We start from the raw sequence: 25,055 nt of genomic DNA, 5'->3' as shown, positions 1-25,055 counted from the left end.
CCTTAAGTCCTCAATTTTAGGGCCTGCTTTAATGTCTGTCAGCGGTCCATGGCCAGAGAAGCAGTTTGGCTTCAATTCTGGTCTTGGTTTTATCTGAGGTTGCAAACAAAACAGTGTTATCAGCAGTTCCTTTGTGGCGTCCGCTCCTTCTGTGATAACCTGAATCCACGTAGTGGACATAGGGGATCAAGGACATGTGCACAAATAATTCCATGTACATTTGCATATATCTACAATGTATTAAATTTAATGATGAATGAAAATGTTCCACTGATTGGCTCAAACAACTTAGAAGCACTTAAATGATGCAGAATATATGAATAAATACTGTATGTCCTGCTAATTAGACAATGACATACTAAATTTAAATGCTACCAAGGGGTAATATACAAGCTTGTAGATTATTTCACTTACAGCTAAGACCAGTTTTACACTTTATGCATTTAATAATCCCCCCCCAAAATTCACATTGAAAGCGTGCATTACATTTTCAGATGCTGTTAAACCTTTAGAGATGTAACAGTCTAAAACGCTGCAGAAATACCTACAGGTCTAACATGATTGTCATCTGTGGATGCCTCAGAGGGATGTAGGCTTCAAATGATGTTGACAGACTCATAAGATTTGGAGGATTTCTTTAGAGGCCAAGGAGCAAATTCTTTGTAAACACAACCATAACTGTCTTTTTCTTTTCCAGCTAAATGCAATATAAGTGAGATTTCCAGGGCCTGGAGACAGACTCATCTCTTCTCCTCGATCTACAGCTTTAGCATTTAGTTTTATCTTTATAGATCTATCTCCCCGAATTGCATTTCAAAGTTCAAGACAAAAAATAATAGAACAGACAAATGTTCTTCTGATCCTTCCCTACAGGCTGTAGCTCTAGCTCTGTTTTTACACTATTCTCAAAAGTAAAAACATAATTACAATAAAAGCAAATACCGGAAATTTAAACGCATTAGAGGAGATTTGATTTCACACAGCTCCAATTGCCAAAAAGCAAAATGAATCAAGGTGACACACATGGAAGAGATTCATTTTATTGTTTTTACCATGTAATCGTAACATTTTCACATGATACGGCTCTTTTGTTTCTGCACTGACAAAGCACATCAGGTGGCTCTTTACTCTGATTTGTTTTAGATTTCACATTTAAAAATCGGGCCATACAACGGACAAGATGACACAATAATCACACTTGCTGATTATTCAGTGACCAACATTTGTACTAGAAAGAAAGCACAGAAACAGTATTACTTGTAGCTGCAATATTAGTAAACTGGAGCAACATGGGCTTCAAAGCAGAATATTTGTGTATCACAAGTAGACTTACTTTTGGAAGTGTTCTAGGTGAAACACTATTTGATATTTCAAAATGTTTCCCTTTTACTTTAAAAGGTTAATGCATTTTTATTTAAATTAGCATTCTGTGTTTACATTTTTTGCGTATGTTTTCCTCTGAGCATGCACTTGGCAACAGTGGGAAAGAAAAGCTCCCTTTTAACAGGAAGAAACCTCCAGGAGAAGCAGCACAGGGATGCAATTAATACACATCAGTTAATCAATAATTATGCTATAATATGTTTATGATTCTGAAAAGTACAATTCTCCATCCTGAGTATGTTTATTTGAGATAATATAAATACTGAATAGATTTTATATTTATATTATATTTTACAGCTTACACACTATTAAACTACTTAAATAGAATTCTGTCTTCTAGAAAGTAAAAAAAAAATTGGAATACTTTTTTTCCACTTAGCAAAACGTGCCTAAAGTCTGGCCACTTTACACATAATAAGTCTAGCAAAGTTTTTCTTTGCCAATTTTCTACTCTGATTTTATTTCTAATTAAATATTGTAATCATCTTTAAACAGCAATGTCAAACTCATTTTGGACCACAGGCCACAAACAGCTCACTTTGACCTTAAGTGTGCCAAACCAGTCAGTCTGTCAGTGTAAAGCAGTTTAATAAAAAAATAAATTAGCCCTTTATTATCAACAGTTCATTTCTCTTTTTCTACATGATAAAGAAATGCTGCTGTCGTAAATGGAAGAGATGTCAGCATGAATTTTAAATTGTAAGAAACAGACATGTTAAATTAAAGAAAAAGTTAAGGAAACTAATTTCCTATAGTGTCCTGACATAACAAAACTTTGGAAAATTCACTTTTTTTCTTTACTAGTGACCCCCTATAAAAAAAATTAGAAATTTCTACGACTGATAGTAAAAAAAAAACAGGAATGTTTCTGTCATTTAAATATGTATCTATTACTTACTATAGTCTAGTATGAATGACCACAGGGTATGTGTTTATCAGGAGGAAAAGCCGTGAAAGAAAAACTGAAAATGCAATGAGAAGTCCAACGTCTTTACATTTTCCTGTGGGCCGGTTTGGAGTCTTTGGCGGCTGAATCTGAATCGTATTTTTTGACAGCCCTGTCAAAAAATGTAGCACTTATTTGAACATAGGAGTTATATTGTTGGTATATCAATATAAGTTAGAGGTTCTTATTTTTTGTTGCATGCCAAGTGGAGCAATTCCACCCCAGTGGTGAGTTGTTGAAGTCAATTCTGGCCCATTTTGCTATAATTTTGACCTTTATGGCAGGTGGATTGGCAGTATGGTCCGATCCATTTTTCTGTATCACATTAACAAGTTCCACTGTGGAAATGCACTTTATTCATATCATATGTCCCTGATTCTGCTTGGCCTCACTGTGGGAATAATGACCCCTCCTCTTTGGTACACCATCATTAAGCAGATGTTTTACAAAGAAAATCACCACACTCTCAGTTACTTAAACTCAAGTCCATATGTGGTCCATGAAGGAATTAAACTCGCAAACCGCTACACTGGCCTGTGGGAACTGTGTGTGTGTGTAAACGCGTGTCTGTATTCCCTGGGGCCTGCACTGTGTGTGCTGGGTCAGAGGAGGCCAAGGCTTTAATAAAGGAACACGCCTGGTACAGAGATACCAGTCTAACTGCCTGGGGACATGCAACCTGATGGGGTCCAGATGAAAGTCACCACACTGAACTTCTTCCTTCAAAAACAGCCAATTGGTGTAGGGATTACATAGAACTGCCTTCTTCCTCAAGCCTGTGCTTTGGTTTACTCTGGGATTTGAGGGCTAAGCAACTAGATTAGAGAAACATTCTCTTTTAATGATAGCTTTTGATAGATCACAGGAAAATGTGTTACTTCACGTTCCAAGCAGATAACTTGCTAACATTTGCCGGGCTCATACGGGAGGCCTCGTTTTCCCCTTGGTCATCAAATGTAAATATTTCATGTGTTCCTGGCTGTTGTGTTGAAGGGGGTGTCTGGTAACCCACAAGATGAGGTTGCTGTTTCCTGCTTTGCAGTGATCCATAGATATTTGTCGTGTTATCTCCCCGGTCATGAACAGGACTTACATCATCCTCCTGTGCTGAGTGTCAGTTTCAGCAGGGCAGAGGAATTTATTTACAGGTCAGTCACTGGATCAACTGATCCACACAGAGATGTCTTGTGACTTTTGCAGGGTAATATGGGGTGACAGTGCATTTTATTAACTATACTTTTCACCACACCGAGGAATATAATGGCAAACAATATTACCATACTGTTATATAAATATATAACCTTATATATAACCTGTAAACCTTAGAAGCTCTTCTTTTAGAGTGACGATTCTGTGCGCACAATTCCAAGTCAGCTTTATGAATAATAATAAATTATACTGTATATTAATTGTGGATTTTAAATGTTTAGATAAGTTGTATTGTTATGCATTTGCAGGATTAGGAAAAAAAAGACATTCCTGATAGGATAAGGATTGCACCTCTGGTTTTTCAAAAAACATCATCGTGATTTATTCAGTATTTTGACAAGAAAATTGTAACCATATCGCCCACCCCAGTAATAGCGCAATACAATGATGCATATGACTCTGAAAAAGAGAACAATATGCTACAGCAATGATTGCAAATCTATCTAAATGTGTCATAGATAAACTCAGCGGCTAAAAAAAAAAAAAAAAAAAAAAAAAATGAAGCCGAAATGCAGTTCCTGGAGTGACCACTTGAGGCTTTAGGCAAAAATACGAAAATCGAATTTACTTCCATGTTAAAACGCCCAACTTAACAGCACTAAAAACCACGTTTACAGCCTGACATGAAACTTGTTTTGGCCTTTCTGGAACTGTGGAGTAGGTAATTTAGTTGTTTAATACATCCACTGGTATACCTGAAAGCTGTCTAGGGCTCACAGTCCTAGACACTAATTGGAGTGGACTTTTAGGCTTTGTGGTGTTAGTCTTTTACCTTTTTAATAATTTTTCTGGCAAATAATGTGACCTACTGTGAGATACAGATATTGTGGTGTGGTTTGGATGAGTAAAATTCTAGTCTTTTACTTTTAAGTCCTAATGAGGAGGTATGTGCAACTCTGCGTTGCGCCCTTGGGCACACCTGGCTTCCACAACAACAAAAAAAACTAAACAAAAACAAAACAGCATCATCAGTGACAAAATGCTAACAGTAAGTCTACAAACCAGTGCGTGACATCACGGTGATATTATTTATCAATAAAATTCATACCTGCCATGCATGCTCTAACCATCATCTGTAATATGCCCTAAAGATTTGGATGCAAAATCTGTTCGCTACTGTTGGCATTGTGCAGAGAAGGTCTGGAAAATCAGACAGTAATGAAATAAACATTTGACTTTTGAATCCCAAACCACAACTGTTTGGCTTTAGAACACAAGCTGTTGAGAGTAATTTTATTACCATTTGCCCTTTTATAAGAAAAAGCAGTAATCAGACACTTATGTTGCTTTCAAAACAGCTAAAAATTAGCTGTGCCGGGCCAGTCACTTAAGCAATAAATTGATGAGTAAAAACACTATATTGTTGGATGAAAAATCCAAGATGACATTGATTAAAACTACGTATGACATCAGAAAACCAGTGTCATTAATCACAATCATTGTTTATAGAATCTCATACTAAGGAAGTTACAATCACCACGAAACTGAAATCAAACCAGATATTTTTAGTTATTCCCCAACTTTGAGGTCAACTGCTTATTAAGCAACACGTGTGGTTGGGTAATACGACTGATGGGTGTTTGCTTTGTAATGAAAACACGCAGAGAAATCGCACACACACTCACTGGTGGGTTTTAGGACACAAGGCTCCACACTGACCCTGTATTGTGTTACTCCTTCCATTACTGCTGACTAACTTTTGGTCTCTGGCTTGAATGACAGCCGCAGGGTGCGTGTAGCAGGGCAAAGTCCATTCGTGTCAAGTTATCCGGCACAGAGGAGCCTGATAAATCTGGGCCAGCTGAACCCAATCCCTGAAACAGAGCTTGGTGCTGCTGATTCAGGTGTTACACATTCATAAGCATGCGGCACTTTCAGGTGAGAATGACCTTGTCGACACAAAAGGTCCCAAAGTAGAAGTCACTTATGGAAAGAAGGTTATTGAAGGCTGGATTGTTATTTATACTTGTGGTATTCAAGCAACAGTGTAGGTGTAAATTTACAAATGGATGTTCAGCACAATTGTCTTTTATCGTCACATTTATTGATGGAGCCATGAGAAGGACAAATCAGTCAGGGTGACATACCCAGGGCGTGACAATGATAATGCCTGTACAACATCACATTAAACACAGTGGCCAACTTTAGAGTGACCTGAGAGGGATGACCTGCAACACCTCTTTCTCATTGGTAAATCTCACACCAGAGGAGAAGCACCACAGGTTTAACTGCAGGATTGTGCAGATTCTGCAGCTGATTTAATTATCCTTTAAAATTGTAACAACAATGACTAAAAGCAGGAACATATACCAATGATAATGTAAACATCCAGTGCCAGCTCAGAACATAAACACATGTTCAAGCATTTTTTTTAAAGAAAAAAAGAAATTCATTCATAAAAAGTATAAATCGACTTAAACCGTTTTCACGCATGAACTGAACTGCAGCCCTGAACTTTTCTAGGAATTACCCATGGGAGTTGTGTGACAGCAAATTCAAATTAAAAGACATTAAAGTGTCTTTGCTCCACCAGCTCCACAGCACAAAGTCCATACGATTACCAATTAAGCCCGTGTATGAGTACTGCAGGTCATTGTCTCGGATAACTTCAGACAATGACTGCACCCGAGTTCATGTGTGAAAATGGCCTGAGATTATCAGTATTAGAACATCTTTATTTACATTCTGTATTTACCATTTATCTCAGAAAGACATAAAAGAATAGTAACATGTGCTGTTAATCATCAGCACATCGCCTATAAAAGCACCTTTAGTACAAAAAGATATTTTCCGAAGGACTAAGAAAGAAGAAATGTCCATAGTTTGTCTTAATTTATAACCAAATTTATGACACTACGTGGTGAGATTTTATAACTCTTGAATTGTGCTTCTCAAATATCATTTAAATTTACCAAGAAAATATTTCAAATTGTATAGCTCAAGCATTTCTTCTAACACTGAACATCTCCAACAGTCCAAATGTGTACCATCAGTGCTTTGGTTTGTTTCCTTTCTGATATTTCAAGAAAAAATAAAATAAAATAAAATACAAAACCCCAAATTGGTGGGAAAAAAGAAATCCTTGTTTGTTTGTGTTGATTAAGAGGAGCTTGTTGATGTGGTCATTAATACTTTGGTCTCCTAGATTGTGGATGACATGGCTTTATACCAGTATTTCAGAAGGATACAGTAAGTGTTGTAGTTAGCCAGAACCACAGGTGATACAACACTGTTTCTGGACCGACCTGAGAGAGCAGCGACCCAATCGCTTCAGCTTGTCACAGAAGCGAGAGGACATGGTGTCTTTCTTGCAAAGTGGACCTGCATAACAAGGAACACAACCTTAGAGCAAACACTTTAAAGCCATATAGATATCAAATTTAAGTGATTTTGACCAAAACACCTCCCTCACTCACTCAAGAAACAAAACGTAATGGAAACTGCATTCATGTTTTAACAGGTAATCTGCTTTGCTAATCTTCATCCAAATAATTTATTTTGGCATACAAACCTTTGTTTGTCTTGCATTCCTGCATATTGCACTTCCTGAGTGTTTCTGGTTTGGAAATCTTCTCACAGAGGCTGTTTGGCATTACAGCCAAATCCTTTTTGCTTACACAGTTGACAGCACGCTGTTGCTGGCCTCCACCACAACTCACAGAGCACTGCAAATTCACACCAAAAAATATATAAAATTATAGTTTAGTTTACTTCTGTTTTAAACCTAATTAATATAAATTTATATTGCACAGAAACATTTAAAGATTCATTAAATGTGTAAAGTATAGCTGACCTTTTCCCAGTCCCCAGTCTTCCACCAAGTACACTGTTTTAAACTGCACGGCTCAGTACTGTTTGGCCTGAGTGTGTTGCTACAGCGATGAGGCTCAGGGCAATACACCAGGCGCTCTCTGACACCTTCATCACAGCTGGCAGAACACTGAGAAAGACAAAAGCATTCAAAAGGGTGAATTTTCTTTTTCTAAGATTGTAATAAAGTCTCTTCTAACTGTATCTGTAACGGTAACACAAGAGACACCATGTGGCAAAAAAAATCCTCAGTGTCAAACAGTTCAGGCCACATCTTCCAGTAGAACAGAAATAACTGTGGCTTGTGATGAAAATAGTAGAAATGGTACCAAAATCTGAAAATACATAATTAAATAAATAAAAATGGGCAGCTTTAGAAACAGTGATGATAATTTTCAAGATTAAAGAATCATGCTCACAAGGCTCCAAAACACTGTTGAATTTAAGGGGGAAAAAATCTAAAAAGCCAAGGCAGGTAAAGTCCAAACTATAGTCACAACTGGAGATGAAAAGACAAAAAAAATATTATTTTTTTAATAAACATGATTACAAATGTCTCATATATAGAGATGTGAGTGGATGCTTTTCCTACCGGTCCCCATGGTGATGCACTCCAGCTCATACAGGGCTTGTGGGGGCAAATCAAGGTGCTAAGGGGTCTGCTGGACACTGCTTGACAGTGGAAGGGTCTGAGAGGACGTTTAGTCTGGGAATCAACACATTGGACATCACGGTACCTCCTTCCCACCACCGCGCAATCATCCGGACACTTTGGAGAAAATTATAAACAATAACCGACTCATAAACAAATGGCAAGAAAAAAAAAAGTCGGGTCTGAATGAACCAACTTCATTTGGAAAAGTAATAGACAATGAGTGTAAGTACAATTAAGTATTAAGCATATTTAATAAGTAAGAAGCGCAATTATCAGATTCAGTGACTGGAGGAAATCTAACGTTACTCACCTTGCTCCAGCTGCTACTTTGCCAGGTGGCGCAGGGCTGCAGGTGACAGGTACGAGCAGGCTCAGGTCTCTTCACGTTGGCACAGTCCTCGTCGTTCTGGGAGCTGCACTTGACTGTCCTCCACACTGCTCCGATCCCGCATGTTGTTGAACACTGAGGAGGAGAAATTTCTGATTAAAAACATTTCAGACGTTACCATTAATGTCAAGCCTGTAGTTAGAGAGTAGGATAGCATCCTGATAAAGTACCTCACTCCAGTTTCCTACAACCCAGAATACATCCACATCGACAGGCTCTATGGCCATCAAGTTGCTTTGGTCACTTCCTGAGCTGCTCTTATGATGTCCGGATCGCTGCTTTTGGCTCTTAGACCGACTACCTTTGTCCCTGGATGTAGGCTTTTTAGCACGAGTGGCAGTGGTGGTTTTTTTGGGTGTCACAGCAAGCTTCTTCATTTTATTCGTCTTTAATGTGGGCTGTGGTAATGCTGTCATAGTGGATTGTTTGCTTGCTGTTGTAGAAGGCGCTTTCCTTGCGTGATAACCAGTTTTTGATGTGACTGAGTGATACTTGTACATGGGAGTGGTCAGCGCAACCCGGTGTGTCCAGGGGGGATTAACATGTGAGGTGGTGTGGGGGTCAGATAAAAAGTGAGTGGTTTTTGCCCACGTTTCAGTACTGGTGTGTGGGGTGGAGTATGCAGATGTGGTCGGCGCCCTGGTTATGTGCACAGTGAGTGGACTCAATTGGAGAGTGGGTGTGATGAGTGAGTGTGATACTGTTGTGGTTGATTTAACAGGATTTTTCAGTGGTGAAGCTGTGGTAAAAACATCTAGATCAATAATCCTGTCCTCCTCGGTCATCGGATCAACAACATAATCATATCCTGGGGTGAAGAGCAGCACATTTGGAGTGCTACCCTCCTCTTCTTCCTCTACCTCGTCTACCTTTTTTTCATCTGCTTTCCCATCCTTTTCAGCAGATTTGGATTTAACTGGGGAAACTTTCCTTCTCTCACCCTCATTTTTCCTCATCATGCTGTTAAAGTCATGATCATCTGGATTTATTATTTCAGGAGTTGAAAGGGAGATGGTGGTAGAAATGGTAGTTGTAATTTGCTTGTTGGTTCTAGTGATAGCAGTTGTAGGTGCAGCAGTGGCCGGGGTGGTCATGGGATTCCATGAAGGAGAACCAGGATGCTTAGTGGAGTGAGGTTTAGTGATGTTTATGCGGCGGTATTTAGATGCAGGCCCAAATCGTCTACGAAGACTTGAGTTTGGGCAGTTTTGCAAGCCACACAGTGATCTGGCCCTAGGTTTAGTCGAGGGGTCACAGGTCTTTGTGGGTGCCAGTGCACAGGTGACTAGGCGGGAGCGAACACCTCCTCCACATGTGACAGGGCACTGCAAAGAAGAAACGAACACAAAGAAGACATTACCTTACAAATAAAGAAAGGTTTTACAGTATGCCATGAAAGTCTGTGATCTTTAAGATTCAAGTCAAAAGCAAATAAAATTCATAGAAAAAGGCTTACTTCTTCCCAGTTGCCAACTAGCCACTCCTGTCCACAGGGTACGTCTCTGTTGCACGGCACCACAGGCTTTGGTTTTAGGAGATGCTTGCATTCCACAGGGTGGAGCACTCTTTCTTCTCCCAACACTGTGCGGACACAGAGAACCGTTCGTTTCCTCAGTCCATCTGAGCCACAGGTGGCTGTACACTGCTGCCAACCCCCAACCCACCACCTGAGGGCAAGGAGTTAGACAGGAAAAGAAGGTGAATAAAGAGACCACTGGCAACAAATAAATAAATGGGGAATGCAAGGCAAGCGACAATGTTGTTATCTTTCTCACACAGCGAACAGAGCTGTAGCTTACAAAATGCTTTATAGCATTCTCAATACCTGCATTTCAGTGCCAAAACCAAAGAAGTGCATTTTTTGAATTTAGTTCTTTGTTATTTAACCAAATAAGCTAAACTTTTAAAATAGCAAACTTGGCTAAATAAAATGTTGTCCACAACTGGTGATTTATAGGAACTCGTTTTTCTTTTTTTGATGAACTCTTTGATGCGATTAAAGCAAACAAAACTATAAATTTGAACTTCTTTTGATGCAAACACATTTTAGCCATTAAAACAAATTATTGAGATTTCAAACCGACAAAGAGAATTTTTATCTGTGATAAAAATCCTTTATTTTCACTGTTTTTAATTAGTATAATCAAGCACAGTGCAACAGGGCAGGTTAATTGCAAACCAAAGCTGTAAGGATAAGGTTTTAAATGAAAGTTAATAAAAATAAATGGAAATATTTAAGTTTCAAGCAATTCTTTTGGACATAATAGTACAGACCGCGACAAAAAAAGGCTAAAAAATATAAAATATTAAGACCTTGCAGGACAATCCATATTCTTGCACTTCCTGTGTCTATCTTCTGGACGGCTGTCTGGGTCACACAGAGACTCATCCACTACGCCCACATCCACTTCAAAACAGCGCACAGGCTGGTGTTGCTCACCTAAGAAAGGACAAAAATCCAGAAAGAATATCATGATCCTATCAAAAATCCTTAAATTATCCTACTAGGTATGAGAGAATAAAGAAAGAAAATTGTTTTACTGAAATGTGACTCAGACCTAAGCCGCAGGTGGTGCTGCAGTCTGTCCACGCTCCGTGTCTCCATCTGTAAATAGGCTCATGGATCTCATTTTCTGTCTCTTTGGTCTTCTTAATGGTGTACTCGTACTTTATACCTGGATTCTTCTCCTGAAACAGCAACTGAACAACCACATGAACTATGAGTACCTTTCCAAGGAGACCATCTCATCAATATGATATTGTACTCCTTGTCTTATGCTTTTAAGTGCCCAGAGATATTTAATTGTATGGGGTACAATAAAGTGCAGGGAACTTTATTTACTTCTCTAATAGCTTCTACACATATCAAAAATGTTTCACCTCTGTAATATGACGACCTACCTGAAGCATGACTAGCTGCTTGGTGGGTCCAGGAGCGGTGAGATTCTCCATGTTCCCACTGCGCTCGTAGAAGAACGTCGTCCCGCCGGCCTCATACTCCCCATTCCACTGGATGATATAGTTGCCGTTGAGAAAGTACTCGTCTGACCCCACGCTTCTCAGAGCCAGGAAGTTTCCTGCCTCCACCACTTCCTTTATCAGGATGTCCCGTGCCCCCTCAGGTATTACACCCACATCCACGTACCCTGGGAGATTCAGGAGGGAAGTCAGAGTCACAGCAGAGTAATGGATGGCCCACCATGGCTGCTGCCACACTCACATCCAGACTACCAGACAGTTTCTCTCTGATCTTTAATAGAGGGTGGGATACGTCTGTGGGGGTGGTTGGCATGTGTGTGTGTGTGTGTGTGTGTGCATATGTCTGTGACTGTACGTGTGTGCATTCAGCGTGGGGGGCACTGCCCTGTCTCTGTTTTTTATTGTGTAGATGGGGGGGCGGGATGGGGGAGGACGAAAACAGCAGTGAGTGGGTCTCTGGAGTTTAATGATGTTTGTGGGAAGGTGTGTGTTTGTGAAAGGAGGGGGAGGTTTGGCCTTGGTCTAAGTCTTTTGAAGTCTCACACATCTGGGCTGGTTATCTGGAAAGGATGCATTGCAGGGCAAACACATACAGAAAGAGAGCGAGAGGAGAGAAAGGAGAGAATTCTTATTGTTTTAAAGCCTCTTTTCTATGAATCTGTCTTGGCGGCATGTTGATTTGGCAGGTGAGTTATACTTTTCCGAGGGCAGTAAAAGCAGCACAAGATGCGAATCTTTAGGCAAATGCAAACACGGGCCTGTAGCTACACATGCATGCACGCACACACCATAACATAACAGCAGCCAAGTACAGCAGGACAAACAGCTGCACCATGTGGACAAGATGGCTGCCATGACAACAAAGAAACAACACAATGGTGTAATGGGAATGAACTGTCCTCGAATGACTTTGTGCCTATAGACATGTTTGAATTCTCTGTGTTTTCACACTCTTCTAGTTGGTACATCAAAGCTTTCCTCATTAATAGGTTGTCTGTTTTGCGTTACAACACAATTTTGTAATGGCATGATGTCTTATGTTGAGATAATTTAATTTGTTTCCAGCTGTTGAAAATACTCCTTGTGTTGCACTCACCAAAGCCTCCTTCTTCATCAAATGACTTATAAACTGTCTCACAGCTTGTGCCGTCGCCCAAACAGACTCCACAACGATCCTCCACTGCGTTTGAGTCGATGCCATAGTCGCAGCCGACCTCCTAGAAACCAAAGACACACAACACATTAAAATAAAACAAAAACATAACAATTCAAGTTTTTTTCCATAAAGTATCCCTTTTTAACATTTTAGTAACTCTGCAGTGTATCAGCCTGCTTCACTACAGCCCTCCCCAGTCTCTATTTGTCTCTTACCCAGCCACACTACCTTGCACACGCCGTTTATGCAGATGTTTCTGGACTTGTTGTTCATGAAGCACGGTGTTCCGTCTGTCACGGTGTCAAACATCCTCTCAGAAAAGTACTGGCTGACTGGTCGACAGTGAAGCTCGCAGGGATTTACTGAGAATAACGGTGAGATGAAACAAATTGATAATGTTGTCAAATTGCTAAAATGTCTATTTGAGCCAGTTATGAGTCATGCTTCTCACTTAAGACGTGAGCGTATTTTGTTATATATTTTTAAAGAGCTAAAAAGGGAAAATAATTCTGTTCTGTTATTTTCAAGATATAGTGATTGACAATAATAAAAGCGATATGAACGCAAAAGAAGAAAAGAAAAACAAAAATACATCAGACAGGAAGTGAGTTACAGTTTTGTGCCCCTGCTGAGCTGTAATGTAGTCGGCAGCTGCATCAGTGTGGACTTTTAAATACAAATGCTGCCCCCTTTTGTTTGACACATACAATTACATCTACTAATCTTCCACTTTATATCCGTGGGTCTCAATTTTGTTGTGTGGTCCCACAAAAAAAGAAGTTTAATTTTAGTAAAAATATACAGTACTGTACTGTGAGACTGACAGTGTTCTATTGTGTGATCTGCTATTCAGGTTTGCTTTTAATGCACTGACAGTGTTTGTGATCACTGGCATGTTGAAAAATAAAGCTTCTTGCATATTTAAGGCTGTGAGTACTTACATGGGTTTGCCACAGGGATCCACTGGTAGAGCTCATTGTGGTAAGGCACAGTGTCAAACTCACTGCACAGCATCTCTCGAAAAGTTGGTATATTATTTGTACAGGGCTTTGTGTTACAGGTCCGGTAACGCTTTCTTTCACCGGTACAGTACTTGCCCCCAAATTCTGGCCTGTGGAAAAGAGCACCACACTTGAACGAACCAGTTAAAAAAAATCAACATGATGTCAGTATTTTGGGGGCAGATGACATTAAACCTGTGAACTGCAAAACAAAAAACAAAAAAACAATTCTATAGCCATACAGTGTGAAAACTATTTCAAATGGGTGTTAGACTCATTTCTTACTTGGGGTTGTTACATTCCCTCTCTGATGACTGAACTCCAATACCACAGGTCCTGGAGCAGTAAGACCAGGTACTCCACTGTCCCCAGCCTCCATTCACTGTCTCTGGGAGTTTACCCACAATCACACACTCTCCGGAGATACACCACTGGATTAGAATACAGAATAGTGATATAAGTTAAATACCACTTCAGCTGGAATAAGACAATGCTGATGTCTCTGTGACAGTACCACCTTCTTGATGCTGCTGGTACCCGTCTGTTTACACAAGGAAACAAAACCTAGACTATCACAATTCACCTTTTCTGGTCCACAGCGAGTACCATCTATAGGTGAGTCCAGTTTAGAGCGGCAGGAACCATTTACTGAACACCAAAGAATCTGGCAAACATTCTGAAAGAAACATAACCCCAAAACAATAAGAAAGCGAAGAAAGTGTTTTCTACAAGATTTACTTTTCTGTGCTTGTGCAATACTCACATCAACCTCAGTGCAGAAGGTAGCATTTGGTCCATACTGGAGCTGGCACTGGTGATGTGTGGTGTAGCGTACACCGAGGCGTGCCAGGGGCGTGGTTAAGTCCCTCTTTGAAGGACGGTCATCCAGACAGAAACCCCAACCACGACTAAGGCAGATAAACAAAGATATGATATTTGTTTATCACAGGGTATGGTGGTTGGGAGTCAAAGGAGAAAATCTGAATGCTCAAACTCAAGCAAAGAGACCTAGACATTAACACTTAAATAGACTAGAACCTGGGAAAACTACTTAAAAAGGCAAAAATTATAACAGCAAAAATAATCCAGTTCACATATATGAGCTCTGACCTCGACTTTGTGGTAACTGGCTAAATCACAAGAACAGTTGCTCTAAGGCGCTTTATATTGTAAAGTAAAGACCCCACAATAATACAAAGAAAACCTAAAAAATTAGACGAACCCCCATGAGCAAATACTTGGGAATTGTGGGAAGGAAAAATTCCATTTTAACAGAAAGAAACTTCTGTCAGACCCTGGCTTGGGGAGGAGCAGCCATTTGGCATGACTGGCTTGGGGTGAGGGGGTGAGATTGGACACAAGAAGCATTGTGCAAGAGAGGCAGAGATTAATAACTAATAATAACTAATGATTAAGGGAGTGAATGAGGGAGGCCTAGGCCTAGCAGCCTAGGCCTGTTGCAGTACACCTAAGAGAGGGTTCAGGGACAAAAAACAATATTTTAAGCTTAATTTTAAAAGAAAGAAGGGAATCTATCTCCTGAATCCAAATTGGGAGCTGGTTCGATGGAAAGGGGGCCTGAAAGCTAAAGGCTCTGCCTCCTACATCACTCTTAAATATCCTAGGAACCAAAAGTAAGCCAGCAGTCTCGGTGCCAAGTTCTCTATTAGGGTGATATCATACTATGAGGTCTTTAAGATAAGATGGGACTTGATTATTCAGGACCTTGTTTATGAGAAGAAGGATTTTAGATTTAAAAAAGGACTTTTAAAGTGTTGTGAACAAATATATTTTTAATCGATTGATCATATATGTTTGCACTTCTGTAGATGTGAAATTTCTTACCAGTTTATCTTCATGTAAGGATGTAGATGTCTGGCCCAGATAAACTGGAAATTTAATGATTTTTACTGCGCTTACTCCCTAACACTAAGTCCCTGTAGTGACTGATCGCACTGATCTCGTGTAGACTATATTGAAGCAGCACCATCATCTAAGTTTTTCCAGGATTACATATGTGTTTAAGTCGTGTTGTATAAATAGAACAATTCCCAACAATGCTATGTCCTGATCATCCTAAGCTGTCCAGAGTTAACGTGTGAAACCAGCTTTGCAGATACTTGTGCAGGGGTTGCCACCCTCTGAATGTTGCTTTAGGCTCTTCTTACTTTTCTGTCATTTACATAATTTCCTGCTTCAGTTCTTTGCTTCACTTTAAACTTGCCATTGCAGCCATGGTTTACTGCATGTTTGTTTTAATAGCCTGTGTTTTTTCCCCCCCCCCAACACACACCACACCCAATGTGTGTTTTGGATCAATTTCACAACCTCAACACAAATCCGCACTAGCATATCTGCTAAATCTCCGTGCAGCTGTCAAGAAAAAAAAAAGAGAGAGAGAGAGAGAGAGAGAGAGAGAGAGAGAGAGAGAGAGAGAAAAAAGGTACATGGAAATTCCCATAGATTACACACATCTCATGCATTTTTAACAAAGACAAATAGATGTAAAACTAACCCACTTTAGACAAAAGTACAGATTCAGGCTTACTCAAGGAAACGTGTGATGTATTCTTTGGAGCAGGAAGACCAAGTGAGAGGCGAGCTGTCATACATCAGCTGTCTGGACATGATAAACGGATGTCTCCCCTCCAACTCGCAGTCGTTCCCTTGGCCATCATGATGAATTCCAAAGCTGTGTTCAGACACAAGCTGCATTAATATTCATGATAACGTGATTACACAGAAGTATTTTACAAGGATAGTGGTCTGTATGGCTCACACTGCCATAATGGAGCAATCACAATGAGTGAATGTGCTGAGTCCTGTAACACATTTGTTTCCACATTTGAAATAGGTCAACAGATATTTGACTTACTTTTGTTTGTGTACATATAACTCTTACTCTAGAGTTTCATGACAGTACAAAGTGGAAAAGCACTTTAAATTACTGCACAAACAAGATAACGAGAAGACAAATACACATAACTTCTACATTATATGGTGTGGTTTGACATCAGTCGAGCTGTTGACATTAACGGTGCTTAACCAAAGTTGAACATGACAAAAGACCAGAAATTAACCACAAATGGAACGTGGAACAGCTCTCATTTTATAGTTAAAGCCTCCTCTGATGGAACAAATGATTCTTTGGACTCAACTAAACTTGAGTTAAACTTTAAAGCTAAAAAGAAACCCAACACCTCTGTCCTTTCACTTTTAGTGCTATTACATGATCTACACCCACAATACAACAGGACTCTCAGGTATCCTTTCCTTTTCTTTCAGGTTATTAGAAACTTAGTCATTATTTGCACACCAGCAGTCCACTAATAGGCTGGTGAGCTAATGGTAGGGGATTTTATGACACTACATTGAAGACAGTAACCGAACACAGGAACTACAGACTCTTTCTTTGTTACAATATTCTAGTATTTCACAGTCATTACAAATCCAGACTCTCTCACACACACATATTGACCTGTGGCCCATTTCATGAGCTACTGTAAAGGCAACAGGTAGACCCGAATCCTCATTGATGTTGCAGCTGCGGTGGGGTTGACACATCCCAGACAGATGAGACAGACCCAGAGTCTCGCACGGCTGGTTCATTCCAGCACAGATGTCTTTCCTATAGGGGGAGACGCATACAAGTCATCTGTATGTCATCTGTATAAACATTTCATTTAAGCTTTTGAGGTTGCCGATGTATGCTGGGTTATCTGCCACCTGCCTGGTAATCAGCACAGCCACATCATGATGAGCCGGGTGTGTGTCACTCTGGGGGTTTAGGTTTTTCTGCCAAGCACAGAAACTAGCCAAGGTGGTGTCTGCATGGTGAACAATTTTCAACCCTTTCTGCAACAAGCACAAACAAATAATTTCACATACTTGTTGTTCTTTTTTTTTTTAAAACTGTAGCTACAGAACAGTTAGCAAATAACTTGATAACATTTTTCTTCAATACTTGCAGATCCCAGTGTGTACTATAAGGTGTAAAGAGGTGTAACCTAGAGCTTCAGATGTTGTCAGGAGGAGGGGCGAGACATCAGAACTGATTAATTTTCAATCACATTTTCCAAATAATGTGGTTATTAAATGGACTTGTTCTTATACTGCACTCTTCTTCACAAACAGTTAAATTGCTTTATACAACATTCCTTCGACCTAAGTGCTTTCTGTTTAACAGTCACACGATGATGCGCACATCAGAGATCAACTGGGGTTCAGTATCTTTCCCAAAGACCTTTTGGTGTGCAGACTCAAGCAGCCTGGGATCAAACCACCAACCTTTCGATTAGTAGATGACCTGCTCTAACATCTAAGCTTCATCCACTCTAAACTTACAGCACCTAGTATTCCACTCAAGTACTAGGAAGGCATGGTCCTGCTGGTGTGTTGGGGTGTGGTAAGGCCGTAAGCCAAGGCATACACATTATATACAAGACATCAGAGCTCGTTATTACACATTAGAAAACTATGCAAATTTGTAGAAGTTTGTCCACCTTATCTCAGACTAACCTGGAAAGTGAGCTCACTTTTCTTGTTCCACATTTAGTGTAAGAATTGCCAAAGCAAATGTTATAAAAGCACATTGAGGTTTCTTAAAGACTTCATTCAGATGAAGAGTACCTCCTCTCCATGTAGCAAAATGAGGCGCACCAAGATGATGTGGATGGCATTCCCAATACTAGCATCATGAAAGATTCCGGCCACCTGTCAACAGCGAGAGAATTCATTGTAAAAGGCTTTAAAAGACCTTTACATCAACTAAAAAAGTTCATTCAAACCCTTCACCATATTCATGATAGTGAAGATGTAGGACTCCACATTATCACTGCCATGGTATTGGATAAGTTTGGAGTCAGCCACCACCATGGTCTCCACCCAACGCTCTCTACTGACTGAGCGCTGTGAACGCGATTGACCCTGGTCCTCCCCTCTCCGATGCTCCCTCTCCCATTCCTCCCTCTCCATCTCCACCTGGATGGAGTCAGTTGGAGCATCTAAAGCGTGAATAATTGAAGACATTATTTGCAGTACACTTGTGGCTTATCTTTCTTGACACAAGCACAGCCAGAGGAAAAAAAAATCCTTGAACACCAGCAGAAGAGTACTCACAAACACGCCATACACTAATTCAGGACTCACATACACACCTCGAACTCCACAGGGATTGGGCGTCTTTTTGGACTCAAGACTTCGTTTTTTTCTTTGACTTTGTGTAGAAACTCTTGGATAGATAATGTGGGGCTCTCGACTCCCAGCAGGATCATCAGAAGATTTCTGGACAGGCTCTATAAAATAGTGTCCCTCTGCCAAGGCGAAGAAGCCTCTCTGTGGAAAATAATACATTGATGGAATAAATGTGTACAGTAAAAACACACAACAAGTGTGGGTATAGCAAGCTTAGGTTTTAGGGCAAATCTACACTCTCAATCATCATCATTGTATTGTACTCAGTCACAGATTTTATCCCCAAATCATGCCAAAGACTTAATGTGGATTAAAGTCTAACGTCAGGCATTCTCAGACTGTGAGTGAAACAAAAAGCCTATCAAGCATACTATTGTGTTGAACCACTTAAAAGCCTGACAACAAATCACCAAAAAGTATAGTGCTTCTACAATTTCCACACCACAAAGCTGAGGCATAGGCGTCCCCTTAAACCTGCTAAAAAACGTCGCTCCAGAGTAATTTCCATGTGAGTGGAAGCTATCATTAGTGAACAGATCTGAATATCAGCCTTTCCCTCAGGCACATTCTCTATGCTGCTGCAGTAATACAACAACTTCTTGCTAAGTATGCCAATACGTGTTCTTACTGGTGCGGCTTCTTCACTTGCCGCTCAGTGAGGTCTACTGGTGAACACACACATAAATGCAAATGAAAAAATACAGGACATGCATGCAATCAGGCATAAAATGCAATTCTGTTCACTTTTCTGCTTATAAACATATTCATGAGGAATGTTGTTTAAGTTAAAGTGACTCTGTGAGTGTTTGTATGGGCTTTTATTTTTTTAATCAAGATAAGTCCAAACATGCCCAGACTGATCCAGGATGAACCTGTCCCTCCTTCATTAAACCAACCGGCAAAACACAGACTGACAGACATACGACCAACAGTCTTTCAACAGTCGAATGGAAAGAAGAGAGTCTGCGTCAGTGCAGCTGAGCAAAGAGAGAGGCTCTCTGAACAAAAAAATAAATAAAGTTTTAAAAACATGAACATGATTCTTGGATTTTTTCAGATAGTTTCAGCAGCCAAGGGCAGATGTGAAAAATTAGGCCATGCAGTATTTATGGTTTGGCTGATTGTGGTTCTGGGGATCTACCCCACTGTTTACTGTAGTAGTAGTTTCAGCTTTCTGGGTCATCCTGACAAGTTTCACATCTGTTTCTTAGAAAAAGAAAAAAGTCACTGACTGAATATCTCATTGCTTGATTCAGGGAGTTCAGTCTTTGAAAAGATTACTTTACCCTATATGCTGTAATGAATTTATGAAACAAGCTGCTCGGGACTGTTTTTTTCAGTCATTCCAAAAGCTACAGTCTTGCAAGTACTAAACAAACTTTACCTATATATATATCAAATTAAAAACAATTTTGATAAAGGTCAAAGAGGACTTATTCAGAGCTGCAGTGGCCTCATCTGCAAGGCATGCACGATGATATCTACAGTCAGCTGGGAAGACTTCCCGAAGGCCCTGTGCAGAGAACACTCAGCTGATTTCACTGTTTCTCTATATCTCATGCAAACACTATGTGAGTGGAATAATATATCATCACATCTTTGCTTTTGGAGTTGTATCGTGTTCCTGCAAGAAAAACATAGACTGTATGAAAATAAATCAAGCATGTGATGGGCAGTTCTGTTAGTAATGTTTTCTATCATAGTCTCCTGTACGTATTCCTGTGGGAAAACACAAGTCAGTCCCAGCAGAAACAGACAGGTGGTGGAGTACAGATCAGCCAAGCAGGAATGCTACAGGGAGGCCCTTCCAAACACTGAGACCATTTCTCTGCCTGATGTGCATACCAAATGCTGTTCTACTGTGGAACACAGTCTGCAGTTGCTTATACATATACATATGGTTATGATGTTACTTGTGACCAGGTACAGATCTTCTGTGATGCCTCTGCTAAACAAACAAAGGAAACTTGCAAGGATACTAACAAGGACTTTGCTTCCCATTTTAACAAAGTGAAGAATGTTGAAGAATGAAATTATGAATTTCTGTGACAACAGCATTAAACTGGATATCAGTCTTCACTTTGACCAGCTCTTTCCCCTTTAGCCCCCCTTGACCAATAATCCCCTTTCTCTGAGGAAGCATGTTGTTTGGGTGTGAGGTGGCAAAGCCAGGGGAGGTTACCATAACACAGGTCTGTGCTCTAAATACATCAGCCATATGGAACTGCTTTTCTTCTGTTCCCTGCTTCTGTGGGTTTCTGAGTGCTGGCCAACTAGGTCTGAAATAAAGTCTCTGTTATATAGCCTGTTGACTCTGCAGTGATTAGAGCGACACGAGGAAAGGTGGGGTCAAACGGTGCTTGTTACTGCAATATGATTAATCACAACAATTTACTGGCAAACAAAGGTGCATTTATTCTTAGCTTTTTATCAGTAGTTGCATGTTTCCCTACACTTACTTCTCTTCTCTCTTTAATTCATAAGATGATTCTATGTGCGAGCTCATTTCTTCCCGAGAGGTCAAAAAGATTATTGCCATTTTTTCATGTGCATGGTGGAACAAACATGCATTTAAGTGGGGAAAATACCAGTATAATAGGTCTGAACCTGTAAATTCTTGTTTCACGTTGGGCCTCAGGGATTAGAAAAGTCTCCACTGAGAAAGCTTTAGGTTTACCTAAATTAATGGTTTTACCATAAAAAACATAAAAGGAACAGTGAAAGCATTTTCCACCCTTTTGCTATCCACTTCATGGTTCCATGTTTGCAGTAAATAGAAAAGGTGAAGGGTTACCTGCATGCTGTAAAGACACAGTGTAATGCAAAAGTGTATTTGTTTGAGCAACTGTACCCTTGTTTTTGCAACCAGAAGCAGGATGTTAAAATTGCAGTTGGAGGTATTAATGTAATAGCAGCTTCACTGTTGCCTTACAACAACGAAGAATCATGACACTGCTCTATTGTCTGCTGCGTAATGGGTGGAGTTTGTCACGTTTGGTCAATATTTTAATTGTAACTCATTTATTATGACTATAAAAAGTGAAAACTGCCTTTGTTTCCAACTTTTAAAATTCTGACAATATAAATAACTTAATTTTCTTTTTTTGGGGTTGTTGGCCGACCAAATGAAGATGGAAGACAGTTAAAGATTTTATATTGTTTTCTTCAGTCAGCTCTGAATTTAAAGACAACAACAATGCTAACTGTTACAGAGAAGATTTATAGAGAAATTATCTTTACTAAAACAAAACACGAAGGAGCTGAACAATTTAACTGAACCAACTCTGTGTTATTATTAATTATATAAAGCATTTTTCTCCATCCCTTTTGCTTCCTATTCATGCAACATTAACAAATAATTATTTTGAATTCCTATTTGTAAGTAGTCCATTTCAACTTGTGTCGTGAGGGTGAATAATCTCTGCAGCAGCTGGTAGGGCTTCACTCCCACATCTGTCTGGCTGAGTCTAGCTGTTTAGTGGTCTCTGTTTGGGTTTAGCAGCTATAAACCTTCTTTCACAGAACAGAAAGTCTGTGTAATAAATCAGAGCAGTTTCCCTCATAGGTTGGAGTGAAGGGACTAACTGGGGAATTCTGTGTTGCAGGAAAATCCCCAGAACGCCATTAGGCTGCAGATATGTGGATTTTTGAGTGACGCAACACATTTTTCCTTCTAGGATTATATGAGCGGCTGTGAAATGGGTCAGATATAAATTATGTTGCTAGGTTGGCTGTCATTCTGGTCTCGTCCTGAGTCACATGTTACAAATGAACTGTGTAAACATGCAGGGAAACCCACACACACATAGCACAGAGGCAGGAGGCAAGACCCTGCAGGAGTGGAATTCCTGCTGTGACACAATCAAACATGAACACTGAAACATTCTTTGTGACTAAAAGTGACACATCCTATCATTTCAAAGGCAGGAAGTTCATCCTCTTCTACATACTCGTACTTTTTAGCCTTTTCAAAATGTTGTAATATTGTGTAAACAAAAACCCCAGAGTGCATTTTGAAATAAGATTGTGTGCTGAATGGATGGATTACAACTTAAAAATTCTCGGAAATCAGTGAACCACAAATTGTTCACGTCGTATTTAAAAAAATATTTCTTCATATATTGGATCACTCTGATTTTTTTTTCCAGGTGTCCTCTCTGTTTTGTAGTTAAACTGCTTATTTGAACAGAAACACTATAGCCCAAGTTAAAAAAAAATCTGTCCATCTGTCAAACTTTACTGCTTCACTCACGCACAAGAATGTGCCAAGATCTATTACTGAAACTTTCTTGCATCCTGTTGCGTTTGCAAAGTGTCTCTAAAGGAACAGATAATCCATGATTGCAAATTTATGAATGAGTGAGGGTGAAAGAAGACGAAAAACATCTGAACCACAAGAAAGACGGAAAGGGTCTCATGTCAGTCTGAGAAGCAGCAGTCGTCAGAAGGTCTGCAGCACAGTCCTTCAGCAAACAGTGTCGGGAAGTCTCTGAAGAGCAAACTAACAGACGGGCACTGTCAGATGGAGGAGTTGCCTAAACCGCATACCAGTTTACCCATAGTGATAGCTGCTATCTGGTGTAATTTAAAAAAAATCATGATAAAAGCATGTTGATTTAAACACAAGCATCCACCAGCTCAATTTGATGAATGAGAGTGAGAATAAAATTACCTTTACAGCTATAAAACACTGTGACACCTTACCAGCCCACTGCAGGTGCTGATGGCAGCAGTTCCTCGCACATCAGACGCTTCCACGGTGCCAAGAAGGTGGCAAGAATTTCCATCAGAAAGACGATGCTCAGTCCTGTTGGCACTGCCATTCCTGCTCTCCAGGATGTAGTCATTTGAAACCAGGTGATTGTTTGCAGTCAAATTGAACATTAAGGTTTTTCCCTTGAAGATGACCTTGTAGTAAACCTGTTTCTCTTGAGGATGGGACTGTAAGTCTCGCCTGATTCTCCCACCATTAAAGTGGTGAGACAAAGAGTGGGAGATGAATCCTCCATCTGCGCCGGTTTTCACTGGGTGGACAATGGACAGTTCTGACTCTGACAACTGACCTACAAAACAGAGTTTAAACACAGGTAATACAGACCTTTTACCTTTAGTGCATACTGACTGTGATATGCACTTAACGATACAAATTCTTCTAGTCATGCACTTAGTCGGGCCATGCACAGAATTGCACCACAGCACACTGACCTTGTTCTGCAAAGAAGGAGAGGAGACTGCCAGAGACTGAGAGCCCTTCGTGGCCAGCTGCCAAACTCAAAACAAAGTGCAGCAGAAAAAGAACCGTGCAGTCCTGCGAACATGGCATATTTCATGTAACCAAACTCAAACCCCACGTCTTTGGGGTTCCCGTGGCGTTAGAGGGGACCACTGCGACCCTTCGCTGCACTGTGTCATGACACGAGCAAGCTCAGAGGGGAAACATGCGCCGAGGAAAGCTGGGAGCCAGATCATGGTTTAAAGAGGGAGAAAGCAATGTCTCTGTGGAGGAAGGAGGGGAGGAGTGTTCTTTGGATCAGTGTCTTTTTTCCTTGCAGGAGTGAGGGGGAGCAGAGGGAGCAGAACAAGAAGCTACCGCAGAAGAACAAGCTTCAGAGAGTAGCCCGGTTCGCCCTGTGTCGAGACTTGTCTCCTGCGCCGCAGATGGCGCATCATTAATGCGACTCGACGCGCAAATAAAATTAATAGACTGTTGCTTGCATCAGTTTAAATCCAGCAGCTCTTGCAATCAAAACTGTTGTTTGCATTTGTCTACGCTACAGCCAGCCTTTACCAGTGGCATAATCACTAGTACATGGGCGTTAAAAGTTTGCAGAGTTTTCTACAGCTTTGCAAAGATGTGCAAACGTGCACGCACGAAGTCCATCATCCCGTTTTTGGCTATGATAAGACTAAATACCTGTCATTCAAAAATCAAAGCCCTGCTAACAAAGGAGGAATATCGTGCTGTGCTTTGAAGATTGTAAAAATGAATTAGCTCAGTATAGTTACGTATTAGTTTATATTTATAGGCATATGTGTTGGCCTTGACCCTTTCAACCAACTGTCCACCTCACTAGGTTGAATGACGTGATAATGTTATGTGAAAGGTTGGTTTCTTAATTATTAAAAATAAGTGGGCGTGGTGAAAGATGAACGATTAACCAATCAGCGTCATGAGCGGGATCGCTCCACTGTCAAGCTGTGTGGAAAATATATTTAAATGAGCCCGCTTGTTTTACTGAACAGATGAATTCTAGATTATTTAATGCTCTGGTCTTTATTTCGCCCACTCTCAAACATCCAGAGACTAACCTATGTAAAAAAAAAAAAAAAAAAAG

The 25,055-nt window shown here is 40.2% G+C and overlaps 1 protein-coding gene across 2 annotated transcripts; it reads right to left on the bottom strand.

The window, feature by feature from the left end:
* Positions 1-1,028: 1,028 nt before the first annotated feature.
* On the bottom strand, positions 1,029-24,630 carry LOC146562839 (A disintegrin and metalloproteinase with thrombospondin motifs 12-like). 2 transcript variants are annotated; one of them, XM_085295048.1, is made up of 24 exons: positions 23,926-24,630; positions 23,425-23,783; positions 18,684-18,861; positions 18,322-18,530; positions 18,157-18,240; positions 17,258-17,382; positions 17,006-17,155; positions 16,076-16,219; positions 14,291-14,435; positions 14,111-14,203; positions 13,813-13,958; positions 13,468-13,637; positions 12,755-12,888; positions 12,467-12,587; positions 11,293-11,537; positions 10,950-11,091; positions 10,705-10,831; positions 9,848-10,058; positions 8,562-9,716; positions 8,314-8,466; positions 7,941-8,117; positions 7,332-7,478; positions 7,050-7,203; positions 1,029-6,859 (listed from the first exon to the last, which is right to left on the bottom strand). In XM_085295048.1, the coding sequence occupies exons 1-24, from the start codon at positions 24,041-24,043 to the stop codon at positions 6,741-6,743; spliced, it is 4,806 nt and encodes a 1,601-aa protein (XP_085151174.1). In that variant the 5' UTR covers positions 24,044-24,630; the 3' UTR covers positions 1,029-6,740. The 2 variants fall into 2 exon arrangements, with proteins under 2 accessions (XP_085151174.1, XP_085151175.1); XM_085295049.1 differs by lacking the exons at positions 23,425-23,783; positions 23,926-24,630 and having other exon boundaries at positions 18,676-18,796.
* Positions 24,631-25,055: the final 425 nt, after the last annotated feature.

The sequence above is a fragment of the Mchenga conophoros genome, linkage group LG12 (assembly GCF_057382185.1).
Source record: "Mchenga conophoros isolate Kocher_MC1m ecotype Shallow Benthic linkage group LG12, M_conophoros_male_GT1.1, whole genome shotgun sequence".
NCBI lineage: Eukaryota > Metazoa > Chordata > Actinopteri > Cichliformes > Cichlidae > Mchenga > Mchenga conophoros.
Note: the sequence above shows the minus strand (reverse complement) of the source record. Positions and strands in the feature narration are given on the sequence as shown.